We start from the raw sequence: 21,860 nt of genomic DNA, 5'->3' as shown, positions 1-21,860 counted from the left end.
AGCAGCAGTGAAAGTGCATGAATATGAGATCTGCACTTTCAAGATACATGTGTAGGTTGGGCTTCCAGCTGGGAAAGACAATTGTTTTCTAATTATGCATAACATTGTTAAACCTGCAAAGTAACACTGATAACAACACAGATGTTTTTGCATATTCAGCATCAGGCTCTTTGATGGTGCTGAGAACCCAAAAGCCCTGGGAAACAAGTAATATATTTGTGTGATTCATGGCCACCTATCATGCCCAAACTGGTTAAATTAGTGTGATATAGGAACTTCAAATTTAAACTCTTCTGCAAGTTGCTGGAAGGTGTTCTCATCAAATTTCTTGAGTCTGAGCATTTCTTTTTCAGCCTGTTTCTGGATGCCTTAGCATAACATCTGCAACTTAATTTTCATTTATGTTTGGAGACAAGGGCAAGCCTGTTATATCTTTGCATTTTGGCAGCCCACAAGCTAGCTCTTTATAGTATTTCTCTGGAGATGTTTTCTTGCACTAGACTCTATGAAAGGACCAAATGGGCATTCAGTAACAGAAATTCTAGTTTGAGATGAGCAAATATTGAGAGGTTTTTGGCATAAAATGGAGAATGTCAATAGATGAGAAAACATCATGGAGGTTTGGATACCAAATGCATAAAGCATCAAAAATATGCAGTCAATCACCAGTCTTTTAAATAGATTTCAGCATTTTATGAGATTCCTGTCAGATCCAATGCAAATTCATATCTAATTAATTCCCTACAAGAGTAGCAAACCCCTTTGTTGCTAAGTTTACATTAATAAATTGATAGACTTGACCTGAAACATAATCCTGGTCCAAAAAAATCCATTTTGACTACAGCTCCAAGTCTAGAAACCACCACCTTGGTACAGATACACAGTGCTGTTGTGAATATTTCCCAGTGCTGCCTTTCCTCCAGCTGGGCTCCTCTGAGTGCATCCCCCATGTCTACAAAGAGCTGTCTCTTGAGGGGCATATACATATAAATATATATGTTTGTGTGTCTGCTTTTATAAAATGATATGTATACATATATAAAAATTCATATGAGTATATAAATATATGTGTATATATATAAACATATTTATATACATAGGCATATATATATACACATACGTCTATATATATTCACACGCACACATATATATTTTTAAATGTGTATGTATATATGTGCATGTACACATACGTATATGCAAAGCAATACTTAGTGTGAGGAATGACTGACTCTTTGTTTTTCACAGTGGTGCCTCAAAGCGATAAGCTGGATTTCAGATCCCAGGCAGGACTGACTCCTGCCCTCATGGATGGAGTCCCTCCCCTTTCTGGCTACTGAGCTTCTTTAATTTGATGGTGTCCTCTCTATGGATCACATTGCAAGGACCCTGCACAGCAGTTTGCTCTGGAAAATAAAATAAAAATCTCTCCATCTTCACATCAGCTTGCAGGCTCTTAGGAGGGCAGGGTGAACTAGTGAAAGGAGATTTCTGCTCAGCCATTTGGGCTTGAGGAGCTTCTCCCTCCTGGGCACCAGCAGTGGTGGTAGGGAACAGCTGGTGAGAGGCAGCTCCTCTCTGCTGCATCCTTGATTATACCTGGTGTGTATGGGGAATTTTTATAGCTCTACGTAAAGACCTGTGGGACATAATCGGTCTTTTGTATAAAGCTCAGGTAAATCCTATCTGTGGAAGACAGCACACGGATGTGGATTTGGGTGTACCCTAGGGCAGGACAGTCCCATGTGCCTGCCTCTTGGTGTGACTGCTTCCCATGGCTTTCTGTGACTGAGGGAAATAAGTAGGGTTTTCTCACTCCTCTGCAAAATTCAGGTGAGGGATGACCCTAAAGAATAGTAGGTCCTAACCAAGACTGAGAATGGATCCAAAATTAAAAATTTATATATAAAATAGTAAATTCCCTAACTGCCAGTAAGAAAAAAAATCTGTCAGTCCATACCCAGCAGTTGGCTGGTCAGGGATGCTATGATATTTTAGACATCAGCACCAAGGATCATCACCTAGCACTGATGTCCATAGGGAAGTAAAAAATCCATATATATGTTTCACTTGTTTGTTACCAATCCTATTCCTACGCAAAGTCCTATATTCTGCTCAAGTGCTCAATCCTTCTTTCAAGAAAAATGTTTCATTTTAACTGAATAAACTTGCTAGTAGACTGCTAGCTTAGGTTATTGAAGCTGAAATATTTCATGCTGAATCCTTCATTTGTTATATAGCAACTTGTTGCCTTTCCTACATTGATCATCCTTTTTAAATGCATGCTTTCCCCATCAGAACTTGTTCATTTCCTGTTTATTACACTTCATTTTACAGCAAAGCATGTAACAAAAATAAAATAAAATAAAATATAATAAAATAAAATAAAAATCTGCTTCCCTTCCACTTTAAAGTGTTTTTTTGTTGTTGTTGTTTTGTTTGGTCTTGTTTTTCTCTAAAGCTGTAGCTTAGCCTTGGCAGAGATGCAGCAGATGCATTTGGACACCTTCTCCTTATTAAGTGAGGGATAAAGCAGAGATCTGCCACACCTGTCAGTTCCTGATTTCCTACTGCCCAACATTTTGGAAAGTGAGATTGGACTGGAAACTGTTCTTTTGGACAACTAGCCAGCCCTTTGTGCCTCCCAATGAGGCAGAGGCACTGTGGTCCATCACATGGTGTGGTATTTTGTGCCACAGCAATACTTGCCATGTGTGAGCTGTTTGCAGTAAACTCTAAATCATGTTGTTGGTGCCCTACTGCTGGAGCATGTCTTGTGGCAAGGCACAGCCACCATCACTACACCGCTCTGGAGATGTTTTGATAGGGAAGGCTGCAGGGAGCAGGCTGAATAAATGGAAAATTGGGGGAGGAAAAACAATCTACAGATTGGTCCTTACACCCCAGCAGGTAAAATAAAGCACGGAGTTCTTGAGATTGCATAGGGCTAAAACATGGTGTGTAAGGAACGTGGGGCTGGAGTGTCTGAAAAAGAGGAAAACTGAAGAGTATGGGTAAGCTGGAGGGATGCCATAGCTGTTAAACAGAGAGAAAGAAAAAAAAAAAAAGGCTGCTACATGACAGGAAAGGAGCAAGATGTTCTTTCCCTTCCCTTGGGCATTGGACAAGATGTAATGGGCTTAAATTGAGGCAAAGGCTATTTAATTTAGGCATTGAGAAAGAAAGAGCACTGGGCTTAAGTCAGGAAGAGTTAAATACAGACATCACCAGCATGGGAGGTTGGAGGAACAACATGACCTTTTATAGTTGCTTTTTGTGAGTTCTTGCTAGGCTAACAGGTATAGAAAAATAAGCACTGACTGCAGCAGCCTAATACACATGCTGTGGGGAAAAAGAAAACAAATACCACAGCTAACTATAGAAGGGCTCTCCTACATTTCTTTCACAGCAGAGTTGACTTAATGGTATTTGCCTATATATATTTGCCAATGGGCATTTGGATGAAGCAACAAAACTTTAATATAAACCATTTGCTATACTCATGTGGCTGCTGCAGGAGACGTTAATTTTTTATTCTGCCTGATAGAAAAGGACAGCAGGTGCTGAGGGTGAGGCAGATTTGATGAAAACTGTATTTGCCACCCACCCTGATATCTTGTCTCTTCTTCCAGACATGGCTAACTATCCATAAACTGCAATTAATGGTGTTTTATCAGCCCATCAACTACATACATGCATTTCCATTACACTAGTGCAATTATTTAATGCAACATTTTGATTAAAAGCTCCAATTTACCAAATAAGAATTCGGGAAGAAGAGAAACAAAATAAAGAGAAGAAAAGAAAGAAAGAAAATAAAAAAAAAGTGGGTGGGTGGGTGGGCTAAAGAGGCCACATAGGGAGTTAAAAACGAACAAAAAACCTTCTCTCTCTCTACTCAGAAAAAGAGAAAACAAGCCACAGTGATGTTTCCAGACTGTAAACTACGCCAAGTTAATTTCCAAGTGTTATTACAACTTCCACGTCTTACAAATAAAATTGTAAGAGTTGCCATGGCCTTGCAGGGTTTCATAAGGTTACTGCTGTAACTCCCACTGTATTAGCCATGAATAAAGAGGGCTGGGAGATTTGTATGGGTATTGCTCTTACTGCTCATCTTTTTCTCTGAGAGGGAACCTGGTGTAGGGTTCATTGCAACTTGAAGTTTCTGCTAAGTCAAGTGCTCTCCAATGCCTTCCTCCTGCACCCACCAGGAACAAGGGGATGCTAGGAGAGTGCTGCTGGGTAGTATGACAGTTGTATCTGCATGTTTTGTGGCTGGCTGTGGACTGGGACACGTGTAGTAGGTTGGAGCATCCTGTGAGACAAACACTCAGGCAGCGTTAGCTGCAACAGAACCCCAGTGTAAGTACCACCAAGCAACCCAGCCAGACAGCACACCTGTGTGCAGGACCATGAACAGTTGTTAAACCCATCTTCTGGAAGGTATTCCATCTGCAATTGAAGGGGGGAAAAAAAAAATCATAGAGAAGTTCATAAGATAACAAAACCCACAGCTCATCTGCTAATATATAAATACTTAATGGTAAAATCACTGAGATTGATCCAGCCCCAGTTTATCATGCTGGGGATGCATGTGATGGCAGCAGTGTGTGAGTAAGAATTGCTGCGACAGGCAGAAGTGTGATCCTTGCACGAGTGGACATGTGGATGCAGCAGGACACACATGGCAGGCTGGGAAGAGTGTGCGTGTGCACGTGTGCGTGCACATGTACCTTGAAGGCTGTAGAGCCATGCCCATGCATGCTTTCTAACCCAAATTAAAGCACATCTCCAGACATGACTTTTAACCCCTTATACATCTGTGCTCTTGTGCACTCCAGGGTAGGTGTTGCAAACCAGCTTTAATGAGTTATGTCAGGGAAGAGGGAGATGATCAGATGTCCTTGGACAACAACTTTTAGCAATAGCTGAAATCAATAAATCCAGGTTGTAGACTCTTCAGCTTTTATTAATATCCAGTGAGATTTGTTGGCTTAAAGTTAACACGTAAAGCCTGAAAAGTAATTTTCCCAAATTCACCTCTTTTTTAATGTCCATCCCATTCTAAAATAAAGACACAGCAGGAGACATTTGTCTTCCACACAAAATCATACAAAAAGTCTCTTTTTATTAAATATACATTATTTACAGTTTAAGTCTTTCTTCTGTACAACAGTAACTATAGAAAACAAAAGAAGCTAAGGCTAAATTTTTTCAATCCCCGAACAGTGTATTAAGACATTACATTGTCTACCAAACTGACGTGGACTGAGGCAACGTCCTGTGGAATTCTTTAGAAAACCAGATAGTAAAAGGGGAATCATCTAAATCTCCATTTTACTTTTTACTGTAACTGAGAGACTTTTGCATTACCCTTGGACCATTAAAAGAAAAAAAAAAAAAAATCTTTGCTACTGAAATGAGCAGTGTTCTGAGAGATTTACTTAATATAATTTAAGTAGAACAAAGTAAAATGAATGATGCAGGGTTCCTCTCTAGAAGGGCCAATTTTTAATTATTATAAGTATTTAATCTCAGTTAGATTTCAGCCTGTGAATTTTTTTTTTTTTTTTTTTCCTGTTTAGGGTGCATTCATTTTTCAAGTAGGATACAGCTCACAGCAGTCCACCAAGAGGTGTATTCCATTAAAAATGCATAAAATCCTCTTAAAATCATTGTGTTGGCTCCCAAGTTGGTTGATAACAGCCCATCCTTCCCCCTACTCACATTTCCAGAAACTTCTGAAGGTGACTTAAGCCATGACATGGGCTTAAGTGGAGCTGAAGTTCATTGCCTTATCCTGAGTTTTATCCACAGTTCTGCTAGAAGACACACATAATTGCAGTGAATGCAACTCTTGTTGACAGCAGTAGGGGATGACAAATATAAAGTCCTGACTTTAATTCATATATGTCAGACTCAGTTTGCAGGAGATCATCACTGCCCTTGCCTTGGGCAATCTAAGGCTAAATTCGTCTGTGAAGTATCTAGATTGACCTCAACAGGATTACCACCAGGTTTGAAGCTGGCTCTGTTTCTTTCACAAAGTGGGTTTCAAAGCAGGTCATGTGTAATGATGTTTAGCTTCTTCCTATCATTTATATATAATGGCCTATGTCAAATATTTCATTTGCAAAACTCACAGAGATTTATATGGCTAGATATCTGAAATATATATATATATATATACCTCCTTGCTCTTCTAACCTCTGTCTGAAAGTTCATGGAGTGGGCTCAGGTATCCGAATACTCCTCTGTGTTGTAAGGGGGATGCAAGGCTGCAGCCGACTGTGTCTAAGCTTTAACTCAGAAGTGATCAGCTTTCCTTCTTAATAGGTGTGCTCAGCATTGGCAGCAATGATGAAACTTGTCAGAAAATGGTTTGCCTAAATGATGCAAGAAGAAATTCTAATGGGGTGTGGCATGCAAAATAATAAGTAATTTCCCATGCAGAAATTGTATCAGATGGACTTTTGTTAAGGTTGTGGGACTGAAATCCACAAAAAGAGGAATGACTGGCATATCAAGAAGCAATGGTGTTGGGATGTAAACAGCAATCAGTAGATTTACAAGAAAGCTGCCACAAGCATACAAAGCGAGGGACAGGGAAGAGGAGAGCCTCTAAGCAAACACCATTCTTTGGATCATCTGTTGTACCCATTAATGATCGTTTGAGGGAATAAACCCAAATTCTTCTCTGAAGTAACTGGGAGAGCACCACTGATTTAAATGGGGAGATACAGATTAATATGATTTAGAGGTGGTTTGAAATTCTCTCCCATGATTGAAGCACATCTCTGATACTTTGCAGATCATCAGGACAATTTGGGTTATGTTTTGGCCAGATAATTGGTAACCCATTTTATGGCACAAATGTAGTGTGGAAAAGGATCTGAAACCCTCATATCCACCCAAGGATTCCCATGCATGGGTTCCAACAGCTTCACCTTTCTGAGAGCATTCCTCTCACGCACTGCCTCACTGTGTAATTTGGCGAGGTAACGTCCCCATTCCCCCTTACAGGTCACCATCCCAAGATGACTACATCTCCATGGTGGAGAGCAGTCTCACAGCTGAACACCCAGATGACATTTTGACATTCATGTAATTTCTTCATATTTCTGGTTTCTGCAATTGCCAGGAGAAAAATCATAACCTTAGCATAATAACGCAAGTTCTTCTATCTCCTACCACCAATTTAATAGCCCCACAAGTTAAAGAAAAAAAGGAGAGAAACAGAAAAGAAATCAGAGGTGAACTAGATATGGAGTGTGTGTTAATACAAATTGTTACCTTAATCCTTCCTTAGCTCGGCTTGTAGACTCAGTACATTACAAACAATAAACAACGAGCTTATAAATTACAATAGTTCACCAGAAAGTGTGCTTTTTTTTCTCCAGTTTTTGTTTTTGTCAGAGTAACTTAGTGCAAAACATCACAAAAATAAGGACCAATACATAGAAATATCCAAAAATCCAAAATCCTATAGGCATGGCTCAAAGTAAACAAAGAAAAACAAAACAAACAAACAAACAAAAAAAACCTTTCACTCCTAAAAGAAGAGTGTGTTTAGAAGTTTCATATACAGAAGGAGCACAGAGAAGGGGGCAACCCACATCAAAAGTGGATGTGGAGAACTTTTCATTGCAAAAGGGAGCACAGCAAAGTTCAGATCCAAAAGAAAGAAAATATGCTTCGAACCTGTGTGGCTGCAACAGTAACTTGTCAAGAAAACCCCAAAGGACAAGGTGCAGCTCTAACTGTAGTCAACCAAGAGGCCTCCCACCAACCTCAAAAGACTGGATAAAGCCATATTTTGGCAGGGATGTAACTGTATTGCATCGCTTGTTTGATAAGTAAGCATTGCAAAACTGCATGAAAGCTTTGAAATAGCACTTGTCTCAGAGAGCCTCACAAGGTCTCAGCTTCTGCTCAACTCTTTACAAAGTGTTGCTTTTGGAAAAAAAAAAAAAAAAAAAAAAGTAATAATATAATGACCCTTTGTGTCTGTGAGAATCTGGCAGTGCAAAACAATACTTGAAACACATCTTCTTCAGTGTAGGCTTAGTGTAGGTGAAAACAAGAAATAACAATGAGATAGTGGAGTACAAAGGAGTCAAATCCTGCCTCCTCTTAGACTCTGCTAACCCAGGGTAAAGGATGCACTTAAAAAAGTTGGCTTACACGGATAGAAAGGAAGGTTGATTTTGTTCTGAAGATGGGATTTTCAAGGATTCACCTCATTTAGAAGTTAGGGCTTCTGGATGGGCACTTAATGTAATTTGAAAAAACAATAGGTATCAGTGAATATCTGCTTGGGTGTAGCAGATACAAGACATGACAGGCAGGAGACTTACATCCTTACTGGAGCTGCAAAGGAAATCCAGTTTATCTCAAATGGCAGCAGACCCATGGGTAGAAAGGCAACTAGGGGGTCTAGGTTGGTTTTAGATTACAAAATCTGTGTAGATCTGTCTACATGTATGCTTTTGGTCAAAGCTCCCACATTAGGTCAATGAATGGATCCTGTATTTTGAATAGATCGGAGATCTGTTCTCTCTAAACTCCACAGATTACTGACTGGATGGTCACTGACTCAAAAGGGTGCTTTGATGTGATTTTCAGCTATAAGTAGACAAGCATTTCTTAAGCAGATGACTAGTGTAATTCTAGTTGCTAGGATATTCCTTCCTCAATTCCAACTGGCACCTCTGAAAGTAACGTATCTTGTAAGCCCTGTGCAGCTGTGTCTACTGGAGTTACAAGCACAGTGTGAGATTCCTCTATGTAGACAAACATTGCTATAAGCAGCTAGCCTATTGCCTGGAGCTCTATAATCAATAGAGAGAAAGATGCACCTCTTGAGAGTGATTCATTTCATCTTTAAGGATGTCTGAGACATTTGCCCTGTCCTCACAGACCAAGGGACAGGACTGAAGGACAAGTGTGAAACAGGTAGCATGTAAAACCAAATGAAAAACTAAACAAAATGAAAGGACTCAAAAAAAAAAATCTTCAAGTGCTTTGTGGTCTAGGACTCAATCTTATGCTCAGCAAAATCAATAGTGGACTTCATTATGAGAAGATTCATATCCCCTCACCCTAGTAAAACCATACGATGTATTGATTGTTCCTCACCCAATATGTGAAATGTGATCAACTAAATGCTAATATAGACAAACACCTCATTAAAATACAGGTTTGGCCTACACTGTAAAAACTTAGGGACTACTAAATAGGATTGGTTCAGTCTGGCTAGATCAGATTAAAATAAAGCAGAGAAAATGCACCTCATGTTTGAATTTTGGCCATCAGTCTTAACTGAAACATCAGGGAAAACTAAAACTTGTGATTGAAGATGATCTTAGCACAGCTCTAAGTTTGTTTTTTTTTTTTTTTTTTTTTTTTTCACAGCTACTTTCACCCAAACGAGAATCCTGGTTTAGCCAATGCAGGTTAAAAGCCTATCCTTTGCCTTTGTTTTTTATTGTAGACATACTTTAAGGGCCATACCGTGATGAGAAACAAATGGTATTTAAAACATCTCAGAGCAAAACAGACGCAGAACTCCAACTGAAATTAATTTCAAACAAGTGCTCATCCTGTTTAGTCACTTTAGCATTGATACGCATCCTCAGGAGACTAAATTCCTTCACAAGCCAACACTTCACTGAGATGGCAGCCTTTATGTCTCAAGAGCTAGTATTAGAGCTTATTTCAAATAGTAGGTTTTAGATACTTCTTAATAATACTTCTTAGTATTAGAAAAATATTAATGTCCTGATTTAGAAGACAGTATTTTAAATGGTGAGCCCCTACAATTGTGTTCTTTTGTTCAGCCCTGTATCATATAAATATTCACATTCATTGCATCCATAGGCATAGATGCATGTGTTTCTTTATACCTATGCATGCACTTAATGTACATGCAGTTCTTTCGTTTTACAGAAACATACCAACACAGCTAAATTTGAGTTTTGATAGATATATATATTTTTCCATCCTGGACTATAATTTATGAAGATAAGGAAAAATAAAGAAACCGCTTACATTGTTTTGCCAGGTCTGTGATTGCACATGACATGCCACCTGGTCCAGACTGAGCCACCATGAAATGATTGCAGCAAGGCTAGTATCTGCATTTGGTGATGGGAACTTGATCCTCCATAAGAAAGTCCAGCATTTTGCAGAATCAGGTTCTGAGATGGCTGAAAATGATTTAGTCACTTGACAAATGAGAGAACTGTGCTTCATTGCTTAGTCTCCCTTCTCCAGCTACTGCATTGTTTGAGCTGCTTTGCACTTTATATCTGCACTTTGTAGTACTGTTATTCCTACAAGCTAGCATGCAGCAAAGCAGACGAATAATTTGTGTCTATCAGTTTGGCCAGAGAAAAATACACATGTTGACTTTCCCTTTCTTCCCATTCCATTCTTAATAACACCAACTAGGTGCATTAGGTCTTCAGAGATTTCTTATGCAGAGGTCATTTCAAATAAGATGACTCAAACATGGGCGCAGGGGCTCATGGGCTTGCTTATTCCTCCCTTCTCACAATGAAAAACAAAGCAGCTTTATCTGGGAAAAGAAAGGAAGGATGAAGAAGAAAGAATTGCTTTGCCAGGATTTCACAGTGGAAAATAAAGCAACATAAAGAGAACACAGTCAATGAGTCCATCATTAGACAACTCACCATACAGAAACACACTCAAATAATCATATATTATAAAAACATCCAGAATGAGACAAAAAGGTTGCTGTCAATCATGGTTGAGGAAGAATGGCATCAATAGTAATTTCAACATAGCTGGCTTTGTGAAATTGCTTCGTTAGACTTCTGGTTATGGGGCAGGTCTCAGACATTCCTCTTCATGTAAGAACAATACCAACCCAATATTACTTTCTCTTCACTGTAGTCTACTTCTCATAAGTCTTCAAAAAGAAGCAACACATAATCACCACTTTCAACCTGTCATTTACTAATTCCTTTTTATTTGACCCCTCCATCCACTAAAAATAACCTGCTACATAACTCTGTGATCAGTGTATTGCCTGGAGGAAAAAATAATAATAATAAAGCACCTGTTGCACGTGTAACCTCATCAATAATTTGCTGTTGGTCAAAGAAGCAATACAGTGCTTCTTTGATTTTAATCTATGTGAAAAGGATCAGTAGGTGGACAACCTGGGATGACTCTAGAATGGTGTAGGGGATAAGAAAAAAAGAGATTCAGGTGCACAATAATTCTCCTGAATATATTATCATTCAAAGAATACTGCAATAAGTAGGAAAAAGTAGTCCTGTAAAGGGAGTATGCTACACAGACACAAGCAGGATATAAAAACCCCACTTAGGCAGGACTTCTCAATTTCTTAGCCTTACAGTTACTATGACTGAAAAGAAGATTTTTCAGGCTTGTATTGAAATCCATGCAGCACAAGTAAAATGGGCAGGATTTGAGTCTTCAGTATTGTTTTCAGTCAGGAAAGGACAGAAGACTTGAATTAATCTTCACCACCATTTCTCTTAAGTGCAGTATTTGGGATTTTTTTTTTTTTTTTAACAGCATTCCGTGATGTTCTTCCTTGTACACAGGGTTCATTAAATATTAACCTTTTTTGACATGACTTTAGATCTCTCTCTATTTAGCCTTGGAGAAGATATTCCAATTTCTACAAACAAGAAATACCACTCAATCTTTCATGCAGTTTTGGTTGTATGTTTTTCTGAGAAGTTGGATTTTTTTATTTTATTTTTTTTTAATAACTGGCATAAGGTGCATCTCATGTTTAAGATTAAACTTTTTTTTTCTTATGTATTTTTTTCTTTGCCAAAGCGGCAACAGTGTTTAACCTCAGCGCATGATAATCCTCCATATGGCATGAACATATGCTGCATTTCTAACATTTCAGACAAATATAGTGCACCTAAGTCCTAGCAGCTTCCTAAAACCCTTGGAGATTCAAGCTACTAATTTCCATGCTTCATCTAGAGTTATGCTAGAGTATGTTGGGTCTATAAAGCCAGCCTTATGAGATGGAGATGAAAGAGGCATATGGGAATGACATTTATTGTTGATATATATATTGTTGGAAAAGTATTGGTAAGCCTAAAAGTTACAGTAAAAGGACAGGAGGCTGGGGGAAGGAGCCTAACAAGAAAGACAGTTTTATTTTTCATTACTTCACACCAGCTTCTCAACTGGTATAAATTAATGTAACACCACTGAAATCAATAGATATATATATCAATTCATATCATTTGAGAATTTGGCTGGTTCTTTATGATTGTTGTAAATTAGCCTGTAAAATAAGTCTGGTGTTTTGGTCTCATTCTTTCCCTCTATCCTGTCCCAGTATCTGCAGAGCTACGTATTCAGCTACTTTACCTCTACTTTACATAGTCCAGCTCTAGTGTAAAAGTGATTAATTAAATGGTTCCAGAGAAAAAATAGAAGTAAAAGTAGGGCCTTTGAAACATCCAGGAACTCAAAGAAGATACCAGGTGCGCATGTGGATCTTATTCTGTGTAGTGTGGGATAACACATCTCTTGAGCTGCAGAAGTAAACTGTGACTGCCAGGTTCTTGTGCAGAGAATGAGGCACTGTGATTGTTGTCAGTGTTTCCTGTGCAGGGGGGTCTTTCCCAAATAATAATAAAAAAAAAAAGTTAAAAAAAATTAATGTTAAAAAGAAAAGAAAAAAGAGAGAGAAAAGGAAGGAATGGAAGGAAAGAAAAGAAAGGGAAGGTGGTTGGTTAGGGGAGTAAGAGTAAGAAGAAATTGCATTGTCCATCAAATGAAATATTCCCGTTTGCACTCGCTCACTGTGTTCTGCAAGTCAATGTCAGCTTTAAAAGAGCTCTCAAGATTTTCTGGGTGTTCCTTCTCCTTTGTCTGGCTACTTCGATGTGCCTGTTTGTGCTGATAGAGGAATCTGCTCATGATGGCGATGATGCAAAAGATGATGAATATCACAACCGCTATTACACCTGAGAAGGGGTAAAAAAGGAAGGATAGAAAGGGTAAAATATAAAACCAAAAGACTCAATTACGTCAAAAATGCATCACCATTGCAAATCAGCTAGTGGATATGATATAGCAGTTCTTCTCAGTTTGTACAGTCATGTGTCTCTATCACACCCTCCCTGATAGTCTTTATTGCTATTTTGTCACTTTAGGTGAGACTTAAAGCAGCAAGCATCAATGTAATTGACCTTTCAATTTGAGTCAACTTCTGCCTTCACTGGTAGTAAAGTTGGTTCAGTGTGTTTGTTAAAAAAAAAAAAAAGAGAGAAAAATCTGTATGCTCAAACAAATTCCTGCTCTGTCATATTTTCTTCTCTGTTATCTCTGAAACCTTGCATGAGCCTTGTACACTTAGGTTTATAGCTTCTAGATATTATCAAAGACAGCTCCCTACAGGGTGTCCTATAAAATAAACAGAGATAAATTGCCTTCAAGGTTGTTAAAGGAAAATGAAAACCCTACATGAGGCTATAAAGACAACTTTCCCCAGTACATAAATGCTTCCATATGACCTAGCAAAGTCCACAACATCAACTTGCAAATCAAGAGCTCAAGAAGTAGAGAATGTGTGAATACTCTGTTGAGGCTCTCATCAGAGTGGTGTGTAAGGCAATTACCAGTTACCTTGATTGGTAACATGTATACCGATACCAAGCCCAACGCTATGGCCTTAGTTCATAATACAGGTACCTGTCTAGGTAACTTGATATAGATGTGTGCTAATAAATTGAGGAAATACTAGACCTGCATCAGATCACAAACAGCTGAAACAGGTGAATTGGATTTTATGGGGCCCAAATTTAAAGTTACCTAGATGCTTGCCATGACAGAATTATATTTCAATTTGAATTTTTAAAAATGAAGTTACCTCCAATCACAGCAGAATCACTTCTGACCGCATTGGTGAGAGGCTCCCTTTCATCTGTCTTCCCAAAAGGATCTGCAGTTGGTTAAACAAAACAGGATTTATTTTCTGTATCAACTACATTTATTTTCACTGTGGCTTAGAAAGAAGTGTCCTTTTACCCTCATGAATTGTAATGTGTTTTCAAAAGATGTGATTTGGGGGACTGAAGAATCAAACCAGAAAGCTCTCTGAAAAATAAAGTGAGCTTGCAGGAGAATTTTCTTCTATATGTCCAAGAGTAAAGTCTGTTAAGGACGTATTTAAAAGGAAACAGAAAGACTCACAACTACTCTAACATCTGAAAGTGTTTTCTCAGTTTATCCATAGAGGAATTATAGAAAGATATTTGAACTAGCATTTTTTTTTTTTTCCTTAGTACCTAAGAAACAAATGAGAAAGAAGCAAAAGAAAAGCTAGACAGATATAGACCTGACCTACATTTGTAGGTGAAGATATACAAGTCAAATTCAATCCCATAAAGAGAAGCAGTCTCTGCTTGAAACAGTATCTTGGAAGGGATGTTTTCCTCTCCATTGCAGAAATGCAGTGGTCAAATGGAATTCAAAACAGAGAGGGGTCGTGAATGAATTCCTATATTAAAAACTACTAGATGTTGAAGCTCTCTTCTAACCTTTCTATAAATGACTGCTGTCAAAAACAGTGGGCCAAAATGTCTACATGCTGGTAGTTTCAAATTCAGATTCAAAACTGAGAGGTCAAGCCTTCGCTGAAGTCAGTAGAGTTACAGCACTGTACCTACTTTTGTCCTTTTTGTACTTTTGTACATTTTCTTTCACCTTTTTTTTTTTTTTTTTTTTCCAGCTCACCCTCTCCTTTAAAGAGACTATTTGTGTTTCTCTCCTTTGCACACCACCAGGCTACCATTCAGTGCATGTACTTTGGCTTTAGGGATGACTGTCTCTGCTATGTATTGTATTGCTTTGTCAAACTGATCTTTCCAATACAAATGTAAGCCTGATTGAGAAACTCAGAGTATCGCAAGGTTTATTGCAACTGAACATTGCCTTAGTACCTGACAAAGTCACATTTAGGTACTCCATCATCCAATAAGATATTTTTAAAATAAACACACAACTATTTTGTATTTGTGTATCAGGAGTTTGTAAAGATGATGGCTTCGGATTATTTAAGATCATAATGAGGGTACTTTTTCTTAAATTCTCCTCCAACATTCATATGAGCCCCAAAGACATGCAGAAGACATCAAAGAGGCTACTGTGAGATTTAGAAGTGGAAGGATTTCTCATCAAACAAATTCATTCTAAACAGTCAGGGTTGCCCCTATCTGTAGTTCATTGTCTGAGCTACAGGCACAACAAGGACTTTGGTGGTCAACTGAATATCTCCAGTACAACTCTAGCACACCCATAATCATCATGAATGTAATTGCTAATTTTGATAGATTTGGACACTCAAATTGAGACCTATTTACAATGTGTCCCTTGTTTGGATATTGGGTGCTTATAGTAATGTTGCCAAGCAACAAATAGTCACGGTAATGCTTCATCTTATTTGTGGGACTGGAACAGGGATAAAAATTGTTCTTTTACACATAAGTACAAATAAAGTATATTTTCTGTCCAAGTCCTCAGATGTCTCCAGTGAAATCAATGACAATAAAAATACACATACATATAAAAATACATATCAGTCCTACTGTAACTGAAGAAATATCTCTAACTGGTATTTGGTGCATGGTATTAGTCAAGTAGGGCCATGAAAGACTATTAATCATGTATGGAAAAGTGAAATTAAATATCTACCTTAAAAATATATCAGATTTAATTCATGCCAAAAAGGTATGTAACTTCTGATTCTACATGTTATGAAAGCTCCATTGTTTTTTGGTGACTGTTACCAGAATTTAAGCACCGAGAAGAAACCAAAGCAAATGTTGCAAATTATTTTCAGAATGGGGGCCAACAGGCATAGGTCTTAAGAATTATGTTTTGACTGAGAAATAAAATCAAGATACAAGGAGATAAGTGTTTTTTACAGGGGAGCAGATGGCATGTGACAGCTGAACCATTCCCAGTGGGAACACAATAAACTGTGAAGCTGAGTGTACGAAAAGCAACACTTTGTCTCATAAGAGAATTTTTCAGGACATCCTCCTCCTTTTAGATATAACTGATGACGTTAATGTGAGTCATAGAGTCACAGTATGGATGAAGTTGGAAGACCCCTCTGGAATTCATCTAGTTCAAACCCCTGCTCAGAACTGGGTCTATTACAACAGTTTCCCATGGTTGTATCCATTTGGGTTGTGAAAATACCCAAGTACAGAGACTACACAATGTCTCTGGACCTACTATCTTTGCTAAATTTTCCTGGCCATCAGGATGTACCATTCTTGATCTCGGAGAAGGTGATCCTTGTAAATCAAACAGCTGTCCTGGATCCCTCTTCTCAGCAGCCCACTATCTCATGAGATCCTTCCAAGCAGGTCCCTCTCCTGAACTTTGGGATTGAAGTCGTAACTACTTTTTTCTTTCTTTCTTTCCTTTTTTTTTTTTTTTTTTTTTTTCTCCTTACTTTAATCTCATAGCTGCTACAGCCAAGGCTGCCTATGGCTCATCTACTGTTCCTCTTCATGAGGAAATACCGGGTTCAGCAGAACAAGCACAATGAGACAGGGACTTGTACCATCTATGTTGCCTTTCAGAAGCAAAAATATTTCTATCTTTGGTATTTTTACTTTAACTGTATGAAGACCTGAGCTGACAAACAGTTCAGAACTCCACCATTCTCACAGCTGCATCTGCTGTGGCATTTACAGTATTTTAATACACTAAAAGAAATAGTACAGTAAGAGTCCAACATCTTTATGCCATCAGTGTAGAGCTCAGAATGCCAATATCTCTACATGTATCTCAGAAAGGAATAAGGTGATTTGCACATCTTTGTTAAAAGTCAAAATCACAACGTCAGCTTTCATTTTGTGTTTCATAATCCAAAAGCATGTTCATGGATAACTGAGCTACAAGTGACTACATTTTATTCAGTATCTGTTAGCTATGGGACTTTCTTGAAGACAACAAATATTCCTGTCTGAAGGAAAGAGCGTCAACTGTTTTCAGTTTATAAATATAGAAAGGTTTTGTGTTTTATTCCCACAAACTTATATTGAGATTTCCTAAAGGTCGTTTTTGTTGCATCTGTACACTAGAAAACTGACACAGACATGTAGAGTCAACTTTGAATTCTATTTTTCTTCTCAGACATAGAATTATGAGAAATTAGTAAGTGATGAGATGTAAGTGGTTGAAAGTTAATCCTTAACTATCTTCTTCTTATTAAAATGTATCATTTCCATGCATAAATGTAATTCTCAAGTACATCTATACAAAATATAATTTGCTACAGATTGGATTTTTTTTTCAAAAAAATCTACCACCCAGTGCTCTTACTATAGCACATAAAGTCTTACGTCTTCAGAACTAACTTGTTCTAAAGATCTTATTCAGCCTTTAATCAAGACTAATGTGAATAGTGAGACAGTACTGTCATTTAATTTATCATATGGAGAAGAAAATGTGTTTTAAAGCACAGAGAGGGTAAGATATGTTTTGGCTTTTACAATAATTCTACATTTCTGATGTGACAGTACTTAACCTTGACATTAAAGTGCAACTGATTATAAGATTTAAATATACAAGTGCAAAGATGCTAAATTCTGCTCTGTGTTCTGTCCTGCAGTTCTGAGTCTCAGGTTTTACAGATTTCTAAACTCCAGAAATACTAGATCATCAGGAGGACAGATCACAGGGCAAGGAGTTAATATTCTCAGTATTATCACACGTACGGTATTTACATTTTTTGTGTGCTTCAGAGCAGATACCTTAGACAACTCTGGGAGCAGAAAATAAAGTTGGAGGCGGGGGGAGAGAAGCGCGCACACACACACACACTGCCAGCCGCTCTCCACAGAGTAATCAGCAGCTTTTTTCCCTATGCAGAATGCTAATAACATTTTTTTTTTTTTTCCATTGACTATCTTAGGCAGAAGCTGCAGGAAATGGAGATTTGATGCAAGTACAAATGTCAAAGGAATCATATTATGATATATAACAGAGTTTTATTAGATATTAGAAGAGAAAGTGGCTTCAGAGGTCAAGGGTCAAAAAACAGCTCTTAATTTATACCCCTTTCTGGTCATTAGGAATTCTGCCACATGCAGTGGTGACTAAAGCAGCGACTTGATTGCCCCTGTTTAGTGGTGACAATGCACCCAGCTGCTCTGAGACTCCTTCTCTGCATATAAATTCACATATGCAAAATTCTTAAGATTCCCAGAGGGCAGTTTCAGGATTGAAAGACATAAACGAAGTGTTGGAATAATCTTACTGGTACTGCTCAAGTTCTGCTCCTTCCCTTAAGCCTGAAAGAATAAATTACAAGCATTCAATGGAAGTGATGTGTATGTGTCAACGGGTTTGTACAAAGAGGTTTTGCTCCTTTCTGCTAGGGTGGGAACAGATTTGACTAGTTTGTCATATGATTCTTACTGCTGATCACAACTGGGATATGAAATCTGTGTAACACTTATGTTTTCCTTTGAGATCTGCAGCACTGGAGGTATCTAGAGTGGATGGGAATGTCAAATCAGACACTCAATACTTCAGATGCTGTTTCCACTATGGTGGTGAGAATTTTTTATTTGTTATAGGTATGTTTTAGTATAATGCCTTTTAAAGTGGAATTGGCTAATCCTAAAGCCCATCCTTAACACTCCTAATTCTGAGAGAAAAGGTAACCTCACAGTTCCAATGTTTATAACACTCTTGCAATAGCATTACAGCAAAAATGAAGGAAACCTCACACCCCAGTATTCTTTAATTTCCCCATTCCCCTCTTGGCAGGTCATACCTGATGAGGAATATATCGTGGTTGCTGTGTTCACATCAGCTTCCATCAGGGATGCACAGCTGGATTCAGTCAAGGAGCCCTTGACAGTCACAGGAGCAACACTGGGATGGCGTAAGGCAGCTTTCAGGGGAGCAATGTGGTTATACTGAACAGAGGACAGGCAGCCAGTGAATCCATAGGCATTTGCCTTTGAGACTTCAGGGTCCAGTGACAAACTATCTGCAGCACAACAGAAAAACAGTCTGGGAATTGTCTGTTTTAGGAAGACATATTAAAAAAAAAAAAAAAAAAAAAAAAAAAAAAAAAAAAACCTTCTATTGTTTTACCTACTGTTTTACTTCTCTTCATTCAATTTCAATTGTTCAGGTTCTCTTTAAGCAGCCCACAAGTCCTCCCTGGCATGACCCACAGCATTACCATCCATCCCCAGTGTTTTCCCTACAATGCTACTTACTTACTATCAAGTTGGCTTGGACAAAAAAAAAAAAAAAAAAAAAGATTCCATTCTGTTCCTTTCCTTATCCATTTTTCCTACTGTCTTGACAATACCTAACACATTATAGGTGCTAATCAGCACAACAATAATTCTAAACAGTAAAAATAACAACACTGACTATCACAGGATCTTGGGGGTGATCCCCTTCAACTTTTTTTTTGCATCTGTTAATAACACCATGCTCACAGATGTGTTTTTGAGGCATTCTATATCTCATTTAATTGAAGTCAAAACCAGTATCCCTATGGTCTTTTCCAACCAGAAGATGAGATGGTGCAATTAATGTATGCGTCTGTCTGTGTTCATTTCACAAAGAGAAAGCAAATTCAAAGGCGTGTGTTTTTTATTTAGTTCTAAGTGTTTTAATATCAAAGGTTGTTTTGAAAACTCAATGAAGGACAGTGAAGCCATCTTCCCTTTCCTCCAAGCTCTCATTTATTTACTTTCCAAAAATTGAAATTCATACTGCTCAGAGGTCTGTAGCATGATGTGCTTTGGTATCAAGGTCAATCAAACAAAACAAGACAAAAAGCACAAATGCACATAAAAATAGTACCAATAGTTATTCAAAGTCTTCAAATTTACTTGCTAATGAAAAAAAAAATCTAGCATTCAAAACTTTGGAAATAGTTCCAATGACATTAGAAAATAAGGATTCTCAGCTTTTCAAATTTATTTTCATAGCTTCAAAGAGTAAGATGGTAAAATTTAAAATAGGTTCCAATTTTCCTACCATCATTCAAATACAATGATTTACAAGCTCTCAGCCAAAAGAATTTAGGAAAAAAGTAGAATTTCTCTTACTTCTTTGTAACTGACTTTTCTTCCAGAAAGACATATACATCTTTTATGCCTAAGAAAATACCAAGACTTCTCAAAACAGGCACAAACCACAGGTTAATTTTAGCTCTAATAAGGATCTGAGTCCATAATGTCACGCAGTCAGAGGGAATAAGCCAAGAAAGATTTAGTAATTATATTTGAAGTTTTTCATAGAAATATAATTTGGAAGAGTTTGGCCATTCTTTCCCAGGGGTCTTATAGGAGACCCCTCAGTCTGCTGAACTATCAGCCTGCTGACCCAGCTCTGCTGACCAGAGCTGGCACGGGGAAAACTTCTGGGCTGTGGGTAACTGCCAGAAGGAGACACAGGAAGGGAAACTGTGAGACTTTGCCAATGGAAAAATTGCAGCCTTACAGAGGTTCACATTTGCACTTCTCAAAGTATGTAGGAAGTATTGCATTCAGGTTTTTAATGAGATTTTGGCAAAGGTATTATAAAACAGACAAAGAATAATTCCCAAGTTTCTGCAAGAAGGCTTATATAAGACTTTAGTTTTATATAAAACTAAAAAGGCTGATTTACAGTATTTGTCTTCTTTGTTGAATTTACAAAAAGCTTTGTAAACATTTGTACTCTCAGCCTTTCCTGTTTTCTTAGCTCTGACACAAAAGGTGGTTTTGTTGTTTTCTTTTAGGCATCAAGCAATCTAAATTGTTCTGTTCTGCCCCAATGTGCAAAAGGTAAAATCTATGAAATAATGAATTATTTTTTCATGGTACAGTAGCTTGAAAAGTCTAAGATAGAGTGCCATTGAAGGCTTTCTTTAAAAGTCAAATTAAGGGCAAATTCCCATAGTCTTTTGACAAAGTCAGCTTTGCATGAATGAGAACTAGATTTGTTGAAAAGCTGTGAAATTTGAAAAAAAGTAATAACTAAAAAAAAATAAAATAATCAAAGAACAAACTGAAAACAACCCCAGAGTCCTCTCATAAAAATTCCAAATGCACAGATACAGGCTTCTTTATTATAAGGCTTTCAGTGCATGATTAAATCTTTCAGAAAGTTGGACTTTCACTGAACTCAACAAGAGTCCTGTGCAACTTGGATGTGAATGACTTGTAGATGCCCTATGAATCTGTGTGTGGATAATGTAAATCTGTGTTTATAATATGATTACCTGTGGGAAAGGCTTATTAAAGGTTGAAGGCCATTCTGTCACTTGAAGTTTTTAAATCACAATAAAATGTTTTTCCAAAACATATTTTCACTACATGGCATAGTGCTCGGTAAAAGAAATAGCTCCACGAAGCTCCAACGTCTGTGTTGAACTAAGGTCATGTGAAATGTCAGTGGCCTTCCTGTGACCTCATAGTGCTGTAAATCTTTCCATGCATTAGACTGGCTTGGAAAAATTATACTGAACTGCTGCTGATGGTTCGATTTGATTTTATGATATTTTAGCATAGTGTTTCTGTTTGCGGTACAGGAGACTGAGTAGAGACTGACTTATTTTGAATTGTCTCTGTATGGGAGGGTGCTCAGTGTGAGAAGGCCTATTTTTTTGGCTTTTTAATTTAACTGTTCTTTAACTGGAATTTAGGTTTATCTTTCCATAAATTTATTTTTAGGAAAAAAAAAAAAAAAAAAGCTTTCTCTGTTGAGTTGTGCATAAGTTGTCCTAACTTTTTGTGGGGTCCCCTAGCTGTTGGAAGCTGTCTGCAGCATCACAGATCAATAAAATTTGCATCAATTTT

At 37.8% G+C, this 21,860-nt stretch overlaps 1 protein-coding gene across 3 annotated transcripts in view; it reads right to left on the bottom strand.

Annotated features, from left to right (window-relative positions):
• Positions 1-5,104: 5,104 nt before the first annotated feature.
• The window catches only part of CNTNAP5 (contactin associated protein family member 5), a 287,334-nt gene continuing 270,578 nt past the window's right edge, over positions 5,105-21,860 (bottom strand). For all 3 annotated transcript variants that reach the window (XM_035332452.1, XM_035332451.1, XM_035332453.1), the window contains 3 exons: positions 18,827-19,045; positions 13,898-13,969; positions 5,105-12,992 (listed from right to left, as the gene is read on the bottom strand). In XM_035332452.1, the coding sequence (XP_035188343.1) occupies positions 12,796-12,992; positions 13,898-13,969; positions 18,827-19,045 (488 nt within the window). In that variant the 3' untranslated portion in view covers positions 5,105-12,795. The remainder of the gene's footprint in view (positions 12,993-13,897; positions 13,970-18,826; positions 19,046-21,860) is intronic.

The sequence above is a fragment of the Oxyura jamaicensis genome, chromosome 7, assembly GCF_011077185.1.
Source record: "Oxyura jamaicensis isolate SHBP4307 breed ruddy duck chromosome 7, BPBGC_Ojam_1.0, whole genome shotgun sequence".
In the NCBI taxonomy this organism is placed as follows: Eukaryota; Metazoa; Chordata; class Aves; order Anseriformes; family Anatidae; genus Oxyura; species Oxyura jamaicensis.
Note: the sequence above shows the minus strand (reverse complement) of the source record. Positions and strands in the feature narration are given on the sequence as shown.